Source organism: Homalodisca vitripennis, chromosome 2 (assembly GCF_021130785.1).
Source record: "Homalodisca vitripennis isolate AUS2020 chromosome 2, UT_GWSS_2.1, whole genome shotgun sequence".
Lineage (NCBI taxonomy): Eukaryota > Metazoa > Arthropoda > Insecta > Hemiptera > Cicadellidae > Homalodisca > Homalodisca vitripennis.
Window position 1 is genome coordinate 23,914,677 of NC_060208.1, and position 15,211 is coordinate 23,929,887.

The window sequence follows — 15,211 nt, forward strand, 5'->3', positions numbered from 1 at the left end:
TGAAAATGATAGTATTTAAATTTTAGATAATATTTAAACAAACTATCTCCTTAGATTTCCAAAAGAAGTGTGGCTTACGAATATTACAAGGTAAATAGAGCAAACGTAATTAGTAGTAATAATAGGTTTTACAAAATTGGTAGTACATTGTTTTGCAAAATATTTGCTTAACATTATTAAAAATTACATAGCTTTAAGAGATGTTCCAGTCAAATTATCAAAGTAATATATTTGTTTTTACGCAAGGCAATCTGCTCCGACTCTAGAATCTGGAAGGTTGCCAACCGTACAAGATTTAATGTTCCATGAACACAACTACCACATTTCGCGGTAAAAATTAATTTCTTTTTACTCTAAATATGTCTTGTACAAAATACTTTGTGTTTCTTTCACCAAGTAAGAGTGCTTATAATTTATTATCGTTATTTATTTAAAAATAAGAAAGCATGCTGATCAGTCGTATAAATCACGTTAAGATGATAATGATTTTATATCGAGATTAAATAATAATATTTTAATAATCAAGAATATTCCAGGAGTGAGTAATAATACTAAAGACTTAACGAGTCCAATTTTCAAAATATACAGATCTGCTGAATTATAAAACATTAACGGCTGATTGTATAATTGTAATTAAAATTAATCTTGGCTTTAAAAACAACCTTTACATTGATTCTAAGAGAACACAAGTTAAAGTTTTAATTTTCTCTACATAGTTTTAAGATAGAAATATGCTTAAGATCTTAAAATTGTAATTATTTTCTAATTTAAAAATTATGATGAATACTATTCGATTAAAAATAAACCTAAAATTACAATACTCTCAGATTGCATTTTATCAAATAACGAACTCTGTTAAAATAATTTATAAGAAAGAAATAAGTTTCTCTGAAGGTTAAGTATGATGCACACAATAGCAAATCTTCCTGAGGAATTGTGGGAAAAAAGACTGAAAAACAAAATTTGCATGTTATCCATCCAACAACTTTAAAACCACAATCCAACCGCTTTAAGCATGTAATGTTTGTGAAAGGGAAACAACACCTCGAAATAGGTTTCATTTAATAGGGGAGACTTGACTTTAAACTTTTAGTGCAAAAAATATTGAAGGCAAAGAATATTATACATTCAAGTTATCTTATAACCATAAATGATTGACATTTCAACAAATGTTCAGATTAGAAACAAATTATTATCTTTCTATTGAATTCGTATTCGTTGGAAAGCCACCAACAACTAACATAAAGCCTATGACATAAATTATCGAAAGAATCAAAACAGGTAATGATTAATTAGTTTAAAATAGAAAGGACAGGATGTGAGTGTTTAAGGTATCATTCGACTTACTAATGTAAAAGATCTTTGCAATTATTTAGTGGAAGAACTTGATTTATGTGTCGAAAGCGAGTTCGCATATTTTACAATTAAGTTATTTAAACATGCAGTTTCAATCGAAATCAATCATACTCGTGATACTTCTTGATTTTTTGATTGGAGAAATAGATAAGAATTAATAATTATTATACGAGTTCAAAGAATATTCTATACTTCTACCAAATAAATTGAATATTCCTGTAGACATATATTACATTTACTCATAAGCTTAATTATGCACTCGCATACAGTAAGAATTCAATAATTAATGAAAACTGATTACTATACAGACGTTTTATTGAAGAAATCAGTCAATGTTTGAATGTGCCTACGTAGACGTGTTGGCACATGACGTCTACATGACGTTTATACTCTCTATGTGTTGGTTCTGTGGAGGGCTCTGTCGAGTCATTTATCTTGTGGCTCTTCTTTGATATTTCGTTCTGCGTATGCATATATATACCTACACAAAAATTTAAAAATAATGCAAATATACGTTTAGATGTTTAACTAACTCCTCGTAGACCACTCGCCATTGAATGTGAAGAGTCAATAACTACTTTTAAAATATTTCTTAAGTCCAGTATTTATTTAATACGTTTAACTTACACAAATTGAGCCAAGACAAGAATAATAAATAACCTAGAGGAGTACATATACATCGCAAATGTTTCAAACTTTAAACCAGTGTAATGTTTTAAAGATTGAACCTTTTAGGTCGGATTTGTGGCGTTGTAATAATAAATACCTTTAATTTGATGTACTACTCGACCTATGCTTTAATTGAATATTTCTTTCTTACTCCTTGCGGACCATCCCCCTGACATGATAAAAAAATGGTAGTTACTTCAAAATGTAGATTCATATGTGCAATTATGATGTACCAAGTTTTATTTCTCTACCTTTAATCGGTCGGCAATTATGGAGCCCGTGCGGGACTTGTTTTACACCCTGTATATACATAAACGCATGATTTATGTAGCAATGTTTCAGGTTGTCTGTATCATAGTGTTTGTTTTAATGCACTACTCGCCTCTGCTATTACATAACACTTATCCCCAGTATTACACCACTTAGCTATTATTTCCCAAAAACATTTCGAGATGCAATATGCATAAGGTTATTCTTACACTTGCTTTTTCCACTCACTCCTGATTGACTAATTTTGAAACTACACTATTCAATATAAATTTTAACTTAATAATTGAGAAAGCCTGAAAAACGTTCAAAGTAGAAAACTAAAATTACGATGATATGAACGGTTGGTAAAATCTAATTGAACGACGTTATAGTAAAAATAATCAAACACCATTATCAAAAATTTTAACTTTTAAAATTTAAGAGTTGCCAGTGGTTAAATGCGTAGTTGCCCAGTGACTAGCCTATTATCTATCTACAAGATGTTTACACAATTATCGAAAAAAATCCGTAGTTTCTCTTACATATAACCGTGGCGATTGCTTATTATACGTCTGCATTAAGACAGAAGAAGTTTTACAACCGGCCAAATTCCCGTCCGGTATTAAAAGATTTTGCGTTAGGCTTACTTCTGTACGGTTTATGCCCGGAACTTCTGCTGTGAGAGACGTAACTACCCCGTTTCACTGAGAATATCTCGCCACCTCACCCTTCCAGGTCAGGCTCAGTACATAACTCCTTCAGCTGTAAAATACTTCCATACTACATAAGGTTTCACAAATGTAATAAAAATGGGTTTATAAAGAAATTAATGGTCTAAACGCAGTAAATTGGTTTATTATTTATTTACAACCCAATAAATGCAAAGGGGTTATGAAATACTGAATTAATTATAATAGAATTTGTTAGTACTGTTTGTGATTCAAGATACAAATTAAATCAGACAGTTTCCATTTGTAAAAATTTATTGTGTATGTGTGTGTATACACATATATACGTCTTTTGACAGGTATTTGGTCTTCCGATCATATTCTAGTTTGGTTATTTAGGCACATACGTGACAGAAACGGTCAAATACAAAATAAACGGTTGAATCGTTAAAAGTGAGGGCTCTGTGGTGTAGTGGTAGAGAACTCACCCTAGTGACAGATCTAGGCTGCGGAGGAAGTACGTTTTATGATATAATATTTATTGCAATTAAATTAGGCTATACTATTCAAATCCAAGTATACTAATATAATTAATTCAAATTTTATACATACGTACATACAAATCCAAAACTGTATAAGAATTATATTCTGTTTTAATTTAAAATACAGATATTTTAATATTTGGATATTCAAAATCATCTCAATTATTAATATTTCATATAAATCTTTAGAGAGGACATATTTTAACATAAAAAATTCCTAAATACGAATTTTGAGAAAACCCGATATGGAAAATATTGTTATTGTTTTGTTTTTTTGAATTTATTTATCTATTAAAAATGTGTACAATATCAATGTGGAATTTGGAGTTTTATAAACTGATAGATAGTGGTACAGTTTTTAATCTTTCAAAGGAGGTTTTTATCCGTTTGTAAGGGACTCTCATCGTATATATTTCTGAACAAAACGACACGTTGATAAAACAAATTTATTTTATTTTTCTTACAACATTGTAATGACAAATTATAATAAAATACTTAAAACACATTTTAATTCTGTTGTAACGATTTGTACTGAAAATATCTCAGAAAAAACGAATTATTTTCGTCACAAATGATCTTCGTTGCAACAGTAAGCTCACGTACAACAAACCCATTTCAGAACGGTAATGGAACAGCGCGACTGTGAATCAGTTCCATTCCGACTGTAATTAGCAACACGTTTGTAATGATTTACACATCTGCATGTCTGTTCGGTGTTTATTCACACATTGATTGATAACGAGTATTTCCTCCTCAAGTTGGTGCTCTAGCAAATAAAGCTAAAGCTAAAAATAATTATTACTTCAAAACGCGAACGAGTTAAATTAGACACAACATAATTAATAGTGGTGGGAGGGAAGGGGTTGAGTTAGATATACAGTGAGAGTTAAAATCAGTAAGGGCAAAATGCATTGATAAAATCCGGTTCTTGATAAAGTTCTTCCAAGGTAATGCTCTGAACTGGTGCCTATGGTTAATTTAGGACGAAAAGCTGATGAAACCTCATATTGCACTTAATCCTATAAGGACCTTTATTTGGGTTTGAACTTATAGGATACTCAGGATGGATAAGGATGTGGCGCTTCCTGTCGGCACTAGTTTCACTTTCTTGGGAAATCACTGAAGTTGGAGATTCACTGGAAACCTCACGTGAAACTGGAGCCTATTCTGAACGAATCTTTGTCCTTCTTTCTTGCGCAACTTTCTGGACAAAAGTGAGTGAAGAGAAACTAGAGGGTATCTCCCGAAGAGTAAGACTTAGAACCGCTAGAAAAACTCTACCTATGATACCGCAATAGACAACAAAGAACGAGAAGAGTAAGCCCAGTACAACTACCTCTACATCGAAAGTGTGTGAAAAATTCCACCAGTGAGACAGTAACCCGCTACATCTATATGACTTCAGGTACGAAAAAAGGCCTGGTCAAGGCACGCTGAGGTGGCCCGGCAGCCAGTAAGAAAGCTTAAGGTGGTGTGATTGGTTTCAGTATTATTATAAGGCCCAAAAATAAGGATATGAACCTTTTACAATAACTACATGATTGGATGACTGGAGATAGTGGCAAGTTACTTATTTATAAAAAAAGTAGTTCTATTACTGAAAGTGATTAAAAGTACTAGTTTCTTTAATAATATAAGTAAAATAATTGTATTTTATGATATAGATACATAAAAACACGTAACTCGCTAAAGTTGCAACTGAAGTACACACAATAAACATTAAAATTTTGTCTTTAGCCGTTTTTATTTCGACTTGATTACGGCATTGCTTTAATTTATTACTTTCAATATTCACATTTCCTCGTGGGTTGATAATGGCTTACTTCTTACGCGTCCAGGAAATTTACCTATCAGTTCTATGAATTTAGAATAAATTAAAAGTTTCTCACCAAAAATCGATTGCATCAACTTAAAACAGTGTCTTATAACAATGTATAATGTGTGTATGTATGTATTTTACCCCCTATGATGTAAGTATTTAAAATATATGTACAATTTAGATATAATTCCAAGAAGATAGTAGTAAAACTTTATCCACTTCTGTTTCCTAAATACTTTACTCTAAATACAAACATATACTAAAAACTAATCCTAAATATTCTCTTTACTATTAGTTAGAGAACATTGCATCGAATAGAAGATTGAGTTGAGTGATCTTTGATGAATTTTAATAGGAAACTGTCGTAATAGAATTAGATAGAGAGGGATATAGTAGAATATTCTCAGATCACTTGCAATGGACAAGCTAAACCTCACTGAAAGGATTATGGCGCTATAACCCTTCTAACAGCAAGATTCTAGCTGATAATATTGCAGTGATGAGGTGTTTGGGAACTCTCTGCTGTGTTTGAAGTGGTGAGATGATTCTGCGTGTTTAATGTCTAGAGTTTGAACTCACAGTGATAAGGCTGAGTTATACAACACTCTACCTTTAGAGATACCTTATTAATGAGGATGTATACGCTAAATAAGATAAAAATGACAGCAGTACGTAGTTCAGAAAAGTGTTCTTTATTCAGAGAATTTCTTATGCAAGTATCTAAAATTTTCTTTACCGAAATATGAAAAATAGTGATTAGAAAGTTTTTTTTGGACAAGAAGTTTAGAAATTGCACAGAGTACTAAAAGGACATATGTGCTGCTTCTGGAGTGACAGAATATTCTGGATAGATAAGATTGGGGGGCCGCCTCCTGTCGAAGTTCATGAATAAGGATAATGGGCATAATCTCAGTCATGTATTCTCAGAATATGATGAAAATAAATGTGTATTAAATTATTTTCTTGATCGTGGGAAGAAGGCAAACTCTTTATGACTCCATAATGTCTGAAATGTAATCATTCGAACCAGAAGTGCTCATACACGTGCTAAGCGTGCAATAAAATCCATTCACAATGTTGCTTCACATCTAAAGCTCTTAACCATGAACAATATTATAATATGTACAACATTTCCGATTAAAAATTACATAGATCATCATAACATATTAAACCATAAGTGCGTAAATTAAAAAGCTAAGCATTTCTAATTTAGGATTCCTCCACGATGGGCTGAAATAGTTCAATTGTTACTGAAATTGTTGAAGCTTTTCGATAAAAAATTATAGAATATTGGCAAGAAATTCGAGTTACTTCACAAATAGAGTTCCGAATTTATATTTTTATCTAAAATTGGATACAAGAATATCTTTTAGTGATTATAACTTATCTCAGGAAAATAAAGAATGTAGGCTAAGTCAAAAGAAATATACCCACGATGCCCCTGTTTATCAGTAGAAAATTGCGTGTGAATTTTATGGGAAGGTATCTTTTAGTTTAAGATAAAAACATAGGGTAAACACCTTCATAAGAAATTATTACCAAACATCTTTTAAACTTTATAAATTAAAAATATTAGCAACGAGTTTTGTATATTTTTAACTAATTTTTCAAAAGACAATCCAATTATAGCCTAATAAAACGCAAAAATGAAAGGACTGAAATCAAAAGATGTTGTAAACATATATAATTATTTTTTTACAACAATTTAAGAATTTTTTATTGCTGTGTAAAAAATATAAAAGCGGTGTTACAAATAAAGCGGAATGAATAGTACCAACTTATACCAAAACCAATAAATGTTAAAAGTTGCGATATTAAAACTTCAACAAAGAAGTGAGAAAAGTTTCCCTCCAAGTTCCATAAAGGTAACATCAAAAGAAAGAGTTTCACATTGATTTTCTCTTTAATATAAAGGTGAGATTGTAAGTTTTTATCGGGTTAGTTCCTCCCTTCTGATCTGAGTTCAGCAAGAACGTCCGATTAATTATCTGAAACTGTTTTGGCGTGCTTTGAAATATCCGAAACTGGACTTATATAAATTCTTATTGCCAATATTTGCTCGTTTACTCTATTTCAGTGCACTTAAATAGAGTTGAGTAGGCTCTAGGATCAATCACTTTCTAGACACAATGTGAGGATTGCTGTCGTTATGCTATTTGAGTTTTAATCCGTTTCTATAATTTCGTGTGTTTAAACTTTTTGTGGTTCAATTTTTACATTTAATTGTTTTGAAGTTTGTTAAGGAGAGAACTGAGCACATTGATTGATTGAAAATATTTTTCTATATGACAGTGGCTATTTATATAGTCAAAATATAAACAGAGATTTCAATTCATATAGTACTAGGTAGAATTTTCCATGGTACAAAACCGTTCATAAGTATATTTTTAATGAAAATTTAATTTGAAATGGAACTTTTATGAAGCGTCAAGGATGAAGTGTTAAGCTGTACGGTTTATTAATTTTATTTTGTAAAATATAGAAGTAAAATGGTTTTATTAATAAATAATTTTATTTTAATATAATAAAAAGAGTATTTTAATTATAATCTCCAAGTTGACTACTAAAACTTTGTCACCACGCTTTTGTATGATTTTAGTGTCTAGTATGTGTCAGGTTAGTTATCCACCTGAAGAAGAGGTCTGATTGTTGATCTCGAAACGTGGTGTTACTTTATTTTTATTATCCCTAAACAAGGGAAAACACATTTCCTTCAAAATCAACAACAGCCATCGCCATGAACGAACATTAAACAAAAACCTGACTACTAAATTGTTGAAAATAATTTATAATAAAAAGGTTGCTAGTGTATTGTCTAGTTAAGAATACGAGATTTAATAAAAATGTAAAGTTCATTACATGTTAGCTTTGTGTTATCAGAAAACTGTACATTTAAACATGACTGATTTTAAATGGATTAAAACTGTTTTATTGATTCGAGATCCTACGAAATTGTAGACGTCAAAGAGATATTTCCGTAGCTGTTGCATTAGTAATCAAAAAGTACATGATATGAATGTATACGAATGCATATGTACAAAAATCTATACGCAGTACAAGTAAAACTGGCAGCCAGACCAAGATGGTGGCTGTGCGCGAAGTTTAGATATTAAAGAGACGTTTCCTTAGTTTTAGCATTAGTTATCACAAATTAATCATAAAAGCTATACGCAGTTGAAGTAAAGCTGAAAGCCCGACCAAGATGGCTGACCCCCTCCCCATCTGTCCCAAGCGGCCAGCGAATTTTCTCTGTGATGTGGCGGTTGCTGCCTCTACGTTAATAAAAGTTGCGTCCACAATATATTACATGTTATGAACTTCTAAATGTTATACCATCAGGATGCGTAGCGCTTGAGTATGAAAGCAAACTTAATAAGAAATTATTTGTTCAAAAAATTTTCTGGTACAATAGAGCAAACGGTGATCATTGTTTCACCTTAATATAGTTATTTCTATATATATCAAGTGCTGAAAACAATTATACTGATACATTTGGATTTTACATTGTATACATAACTTATTGAATACCGTTGAATATACAATATAGATTTTGTTTTCTATGTTACTTTGGAATTTTTCGTAATTATCTTATCATTTTAAATAATCCACTGTCAATATGGCCACTAAAAAGTATATTATACTGTGCAAACGCCTTTGTACGCCATACCACGTGTAGAAACAAGACTCAGTTGAGGTTGCATGCAAAATTTCAAATCTATAACCCATTTCATTCTCGTGATTTCCCAGATAGACAGACAGACAATCTTACAAAAAAGAGGTTGATAGGAAAATTACATACCAAAGAACTCATACTTTTAGAAATGAGGTTTCATGCAAAATTTAAAGTTAACATGTGAAACTTTCTTAACATATCTTGTCAGATAATACATTCAGATTTTTATTCATTATAAGTGTTTGCAGTCTGGACATAAAGTTATAGAATTATATAGTGTTGGGATAGTTAGGCAACATGTGTTAATATGTTACAAGTTGTATATATTACAGGTGTATTGAGTTTGTTTACAAATTTATTTATTTTGCTATTTTATCATCATTGTTGCCCATGATACCAATGTAAAAATATTCGCTAGCGCCCTGCAAAATCTATGGGATGACATGCACTATCATTGAACTCGGTTTTCTTCATATAGAAATGAAAATCAATGCACAATTTTAAGTCTGTAATACAGTTTTTCGAGATATTGTGTGGAAAGACAAGTAGAACAACTGATAAAAAAACATAAATTAATTTTTTCCAGCCCCACGAGTGATTTCCTGAGCGACAATATGATGAATCTTTCTCAACTTTTAACATGCATGAAGATGCATAAGGATGGTTTAAATTCATGAGAGAACGTTGTTTAGAAAGTTAACTGGAGTAGAAGGTAGTCAGAACGATAAAGTTTGTTGAAGTGCTGGTAACAGCAACACGGAAGAAAACTAAGTTTGAAGTTTCCTAAATGATTATGATATAACCGAGAATCTCTCATTTCTTGTCTTCCTAAAATTTTATAGTAGAAAAGCTCGAAGTTCTGTAATAGTTATGATATAATTTAAAATCACTCCTTTCTTGTCATCCTAGCATTTAATAACGGTAAGCTTGAAGTTCCCTAATGGTTAAGAAATAACCCAGCATCAGTCCTTTCTTGTCATCCTACAACTTTATAATAGAAAAGCTTGAGGTTACCTTTAAGATATAACTCATAATCTCTCTTTTCTTGTTATATTAGAATTTTATAATATTGGAATTACTATTTGAAAATGAAACATATTATTTTCCGGATTCCCAAAGTAGAAGAGTTATGGCTATAATTTTTTACTGTACTGCTACTCAAATAATAAAAGGTCGAAGTACGTTAAATCACCTGTCGTGTAAAAAGCTTAACTGAGGTTGCATCCAAAGTTTCATATCTGTAGCTCATTCTGCTAATTATATATTCTGGTATGCCATCATGTTAATCTATAAGAGAAATGTAAAAATGTTCTCTAACACACAGCCAAATCCTGTGGAGAGACATGCACAATAATGGAACTCGTTCCTTATTAATAAATTAAGTGACGCATAATTTCAAGTCTATAGTCAGTTTGAAAAAAGATATCGTGCGAACAGACAGATAGACGTACAGACAGAAATGAAATTATTCCAGCCTCACGAGTGGTAAGCTTCGCTAAAGCACAGCCAATTAATTTAATACAAATCAAAGTAAAATAAATCAATTGACGACGTATACACTAAAGCGATCGCATCCGTTTATAAGTTTAGTCGATTGAACATAACTTCACTGACACGAAGTAACGTTTAGTGGTGGTCTATATGGTGAATCTGGGAGCAGAGAATCACGTGCAAAGGTTATAGCCGGAACTGCTGCTTTAGGGCGAGTACTGGGTAACCCTTCTCTCCTGACATCCTGCCCTCCCCACCCTTTTCACCCTTCTCTAAGCCTAACTCGTACAGCGAAAATTTCACATTTCTGACCAGTTTCTCCATAAGTAATTATTTTCACCAATGCTGCAACCGATATTTTTGCCAACATTTCCACACCAATATGTACGATGTACGATGAATTGGTGCAGATAATAAGATCTTGTGAAGAAAACGTATTTGTAAGTTGAGTACTAAAATTGAGGTTTTTCACTTCAAACACGATTTTAGAAGCATATGCGAACAATCGTGTCCTTTTAATCTGAAGTACACGTGTTATAGCGTTACTGCCGAGTCAAACCCTTCATTTTGTGTCATTAGTTTCCACAGAATTTCACAAATACGGGTGAACAGCTTTGTTACCAGATGATCAATTACAAAATGCCAGCATTAACGGATCACAATGGAGACAATACCGGCCGAACCCATGAGCTCATAAGCCGCCATTGAGGGCTCGATTGATGGTAATGAATCACTATGAATGGGCCCCACGTTGACGTTATCCGCTGCTCAACCGTTAGGATTATACGAGTATTGTCTGAAAAAAATTGGTATCTGCAGCACTTAAAACACCGTCGAAATTTTTAACTTCTTGAACTTGTGAGCTGAATATTCATATGAATGGTCAGCAGTCAACGACGCTCTTCAGTTTAAAAATTTTGGTTTTAGTTTTCTTTGTATGATATATTCTTTGCTTTGGAACTTTTGGTTTCCGCAAAGATGGAAAATGAAAGCTCTTTTGGAGGTTTTTGGAGGAAGTTGGATTTGGAGGCACTTTCGGCCCCAAAGTAGGAAGATTGAATGGATGTAGATTTTTCAAAATTTATCTAAAGGATCAAAAAGAGACTCTCTTAAGACTTATTAAGAGATATAGCCTTATGGTACTATATTTTGAAATTATAGTGTTTAAAATCAGTGTTAGCTATTGTCAATATATTACATTCCATACGGTCCATCTAATAGGTCTTTAAGTCATTAAATTGTTATTTTGGCACGTTATTTCACACGCGGCTGATGTTTGCAAAACAAACATTTATCACATATTTAAATTCTTAGTAAGGAACTTACACGCGAGAATTCAACAGAACGCTCTTAACCTTTCGAGAAGAATAAGCTGTAAGTATTTATTGAAACTTTACCTACTAATAAGCAATATTAGGCCATAATACTCGATATAAAATAAAATATTGAAGTTTATGTTTAAATTTTAAACAAATGAGATTAAAAATCGAAATAAATATTTGTTGTTAACTAAATACACACGAAAACCACCAATAGTTAAAGCAAACATATTTATTCGATATCTATGTTGTATGTATTTTAGTTTTCCTTCACACCAGAACCTAAATACAATTACTGTATTATAGTTACTGTTATTAATGTATATAGGAGATGACTTATTTATATATTGTTTCTAAATTTTCTCCTAATGGACTATGAATAGCCCATGATTTCATGTTTTGTTTAAATAAAAATATTTTACTTACCAAAATTTAAAAGTGGTTGTATATATCAAGGAGGATACAAATAATAAAACTCAGTGTTGCTTATATTGAAATGAAGCGAGACATCGTGCAGACATTCAGACAGACAGCCTCTCGAGGGATAGGGTTCTGCAAAAAATCACCCAATAACATAAGATGCTAGACAACAGAAACTAAAGGAAATAAATGCAGTAGGGAAAGTTCTTTAAGGCACGATTTGTAATGGAGTCAGTGAAAAGGGGAGAGAAACAGGGCAGGGCTTGAGTTGGGCTGTTCACTTTATAAAACCCAACAGATTGTTAAAATTCATGATGGAGTGTTGTTTGAGAAGTTTTAGACTGGCGCGAGGATGAAGGGGGGGGGGGGGGAGAAATAAAGCTCATCACGGAACACCCAGATAACGGCGAACTTTCCAGAAAGTTTAGCGGAGTTTGAAGGTGTTCGGAAGTCGAAATAAATCAAAGAATGCTTCTAGTACAAATGTAAGAGGTGAATCTTTAATTCACTGTGGTTAAATATTTAGTTATAATGCCCTGAAAACTGTCTGTGCGAATTCATAAAGGAACGAATATAATGTCAAAGTGTAACAAAATGTAGTACTATTTATTGCGAATATAACATACTTATAATATTAGGTCCTTAGAACCATTAATTAATATAAAACATGTATAGCCTCTTTGTATTGAAGGAGTGAGAAGTAGATATATAAAATAATATAAATTGAGATATAAAAATACTAATTTTAATTTATATTTAATAGGCTTTCGACGCCAATGTTAAATTTATCTTATAGTAAAAGTTAAATGGTAACTTTATCTTATGTTTTTTTTTTGCATTACAGTACCGATCAAGTCCTGAATACTTCGTAAATTGCTTACATATACAGTTAAAAGTTAAAATGTACAATTTTTTTCAATTTACAAGGTTCAAGAAGATTAACTGGTATTTTCTGGTTAAGACAATATTAACGGTTTTTAATTAGATACCTGAAAACTTTACCGGACGTTTAAGATGATGTTTAATTCCCTCAGTGTAGGGTTCTATAAGTTGTAAATATCGTTTTAAGAGTAAAATTAAAAGTTAAGAGTTGGTAAACTCGTGATACACATTAAGCGAAGGGGTCAGATCGGGTTATTCTGACTTGAATGGAAACCACTAATAGACCAATTTAGGTGGCTAACCTTAAACCATTGTAGCATCCTCTGCGGTCGGGTCACAATTGTGTTGATTCCTCCACCTTAACTGAACAATCCCCTTGGGGATTCCATTGTCTATGCTCATAACCTCGATTCATTTGTGAGGTCCTGAGTTCTAGCATTAATTTTTTTCAATGTTTTCTTGCTTTCAAGTCACATTTATAAAACGTTTCGATCGTAGTCGATAAATGTTCAACTGCGATTACATAACATTCAAGCGGTTTGTTTATACGGTTAATCAAATATATCATAAGGAAAACGTAGCGATATGCAACTTAAATTTAGTTTAAATAATAGCGAAATGCTTGGGACTAAAACTGCTACAGGTATAAACTAATATTTTATTGTAATTTTTGCTACATCAGTCGGAGGGTCTAGTTTCAATTAAGGTAATTCAACGCTTTATTACAAAAATGTACTACAAAATATAACACAGCATGAAGATTTTTTTGTCATGCTGTATAAATTTGATAATTTCGAAACCAGTTTTGACCAGTTAAAGACAGAGAGTTATGATAATAGAAAACATGGAACACAGAGTGGACCACTATTCATAGCGCCATCTGACAACTAGGAACTATCAATGGCAGGACCTAGGATATCACTAGCTAATTCTGTCAGTTAGACCAAACTACTAATTTCAATGAAAAATCTGGGGTTTGATAGATTTTGGTACTGATTTGGTACTGATTTTATAGTATATTAGACCTACAATATGTTCTGAGAAAAACATTGAAATTAGTAATCTTATATTAAATTATTCTGTAACTTTCATAAAACGTTTTATAGAAAAATCAGAATATACAAAATAGGCTCAGAACTTTCAAAATTATTCGGGAAAGTTTTTTAGTGCTCACAACCTAAAGAAATTATTACATCAGTAATTTAAGACCTTAAAGGAAGACGACGATTTTAAATGTATTTTTCTAAAGTAAACACATTTATTGAAATTTAAGAACCTTCTATAAAATATGAGTTTGATAAATCTTCAGGAATCACTAAAATTTGTCAACAATCATATAGTATTTTTCTGATAATCCGAAATTCTTCTTCAGAATTTGAGACAAATAAAGAAAAACTGCTAATACAGTATATACTATTATTGCATCATTGTGCTTAAAGTAATGAAATTTGTGGATAGTAAAATGAGGGCATTACCTGTGCAGTATCTTGGTTCATCAGACATGTCACCGCAGTCATCCACCGTGTTGCAATAGTTGTCGAGACGTACACACTTGCCGTTACGACACCGAAACTCTGAGATAAGGCAGGCTCGGACAGTGACAGTGTACAGTGCCAGCACCAACCAGCCCCTCCTCATCCTGGAACATTGACAGTGTGGTAGACGAGGAACTGAGACAGTACTATCGTGTTACTGTAGTTGTCGAGACGTACACACTTGCCGTTACGACACCGAAACTCTGAGATAAGGCAGGCTCGGACAGTGACAGTGTACAGTGCCAGCACCAACCAGCCCCTCCTCATCCTGGAACATTGACAGTGTGATAGACGAGGATCTGATACAGTACTATCGTGTTACTGTAGTTGTCGAGACGTACACACTTGCCGTTACGACACCGAAACTCTGAGATAAGGCAGGCTCGGACAGTGACAGTGTACAGTGCCAGCACCAACCAGCCCCTCCTCATCCTGGAACATTGACCGTGTGGTAGACGAGGAACTGAGACAGTACTATCGTGTTACTGTAGTTGTCGAGACGTACACACTTGCCGTTACGACACCGAAACTCTGAGATAAGGCAGGCTCGGACAGTGACAGTGTACAGTGCCAGCACCAACCAGCCCC

At 32.6% G+C, this 15,211-nt stretch overlaps 1 protein-coding gene across 1 annotated transcript in view; it reads right to left on the reverse strand.

Annotated features, from left to right (window-relative positions):
- LOC124353702 overlaps positions 1–14,726 on the reverse strand; it is a 170,676-nt gene extending 155,950 nt beyond the window's left edge. The window contains exon 1 of the mRNA XM_046803672.1: positions 14,564–14,726. Within this exon, the coding sequence (XP_046659628.1) occupies positions 14,564–14,726 (163 nt within the window). The remainder of the gene's footprint in view (positions 1–14,563) is intronic.
- Positions 14,727–15,211: the final 485 nt, after the last annotated feature.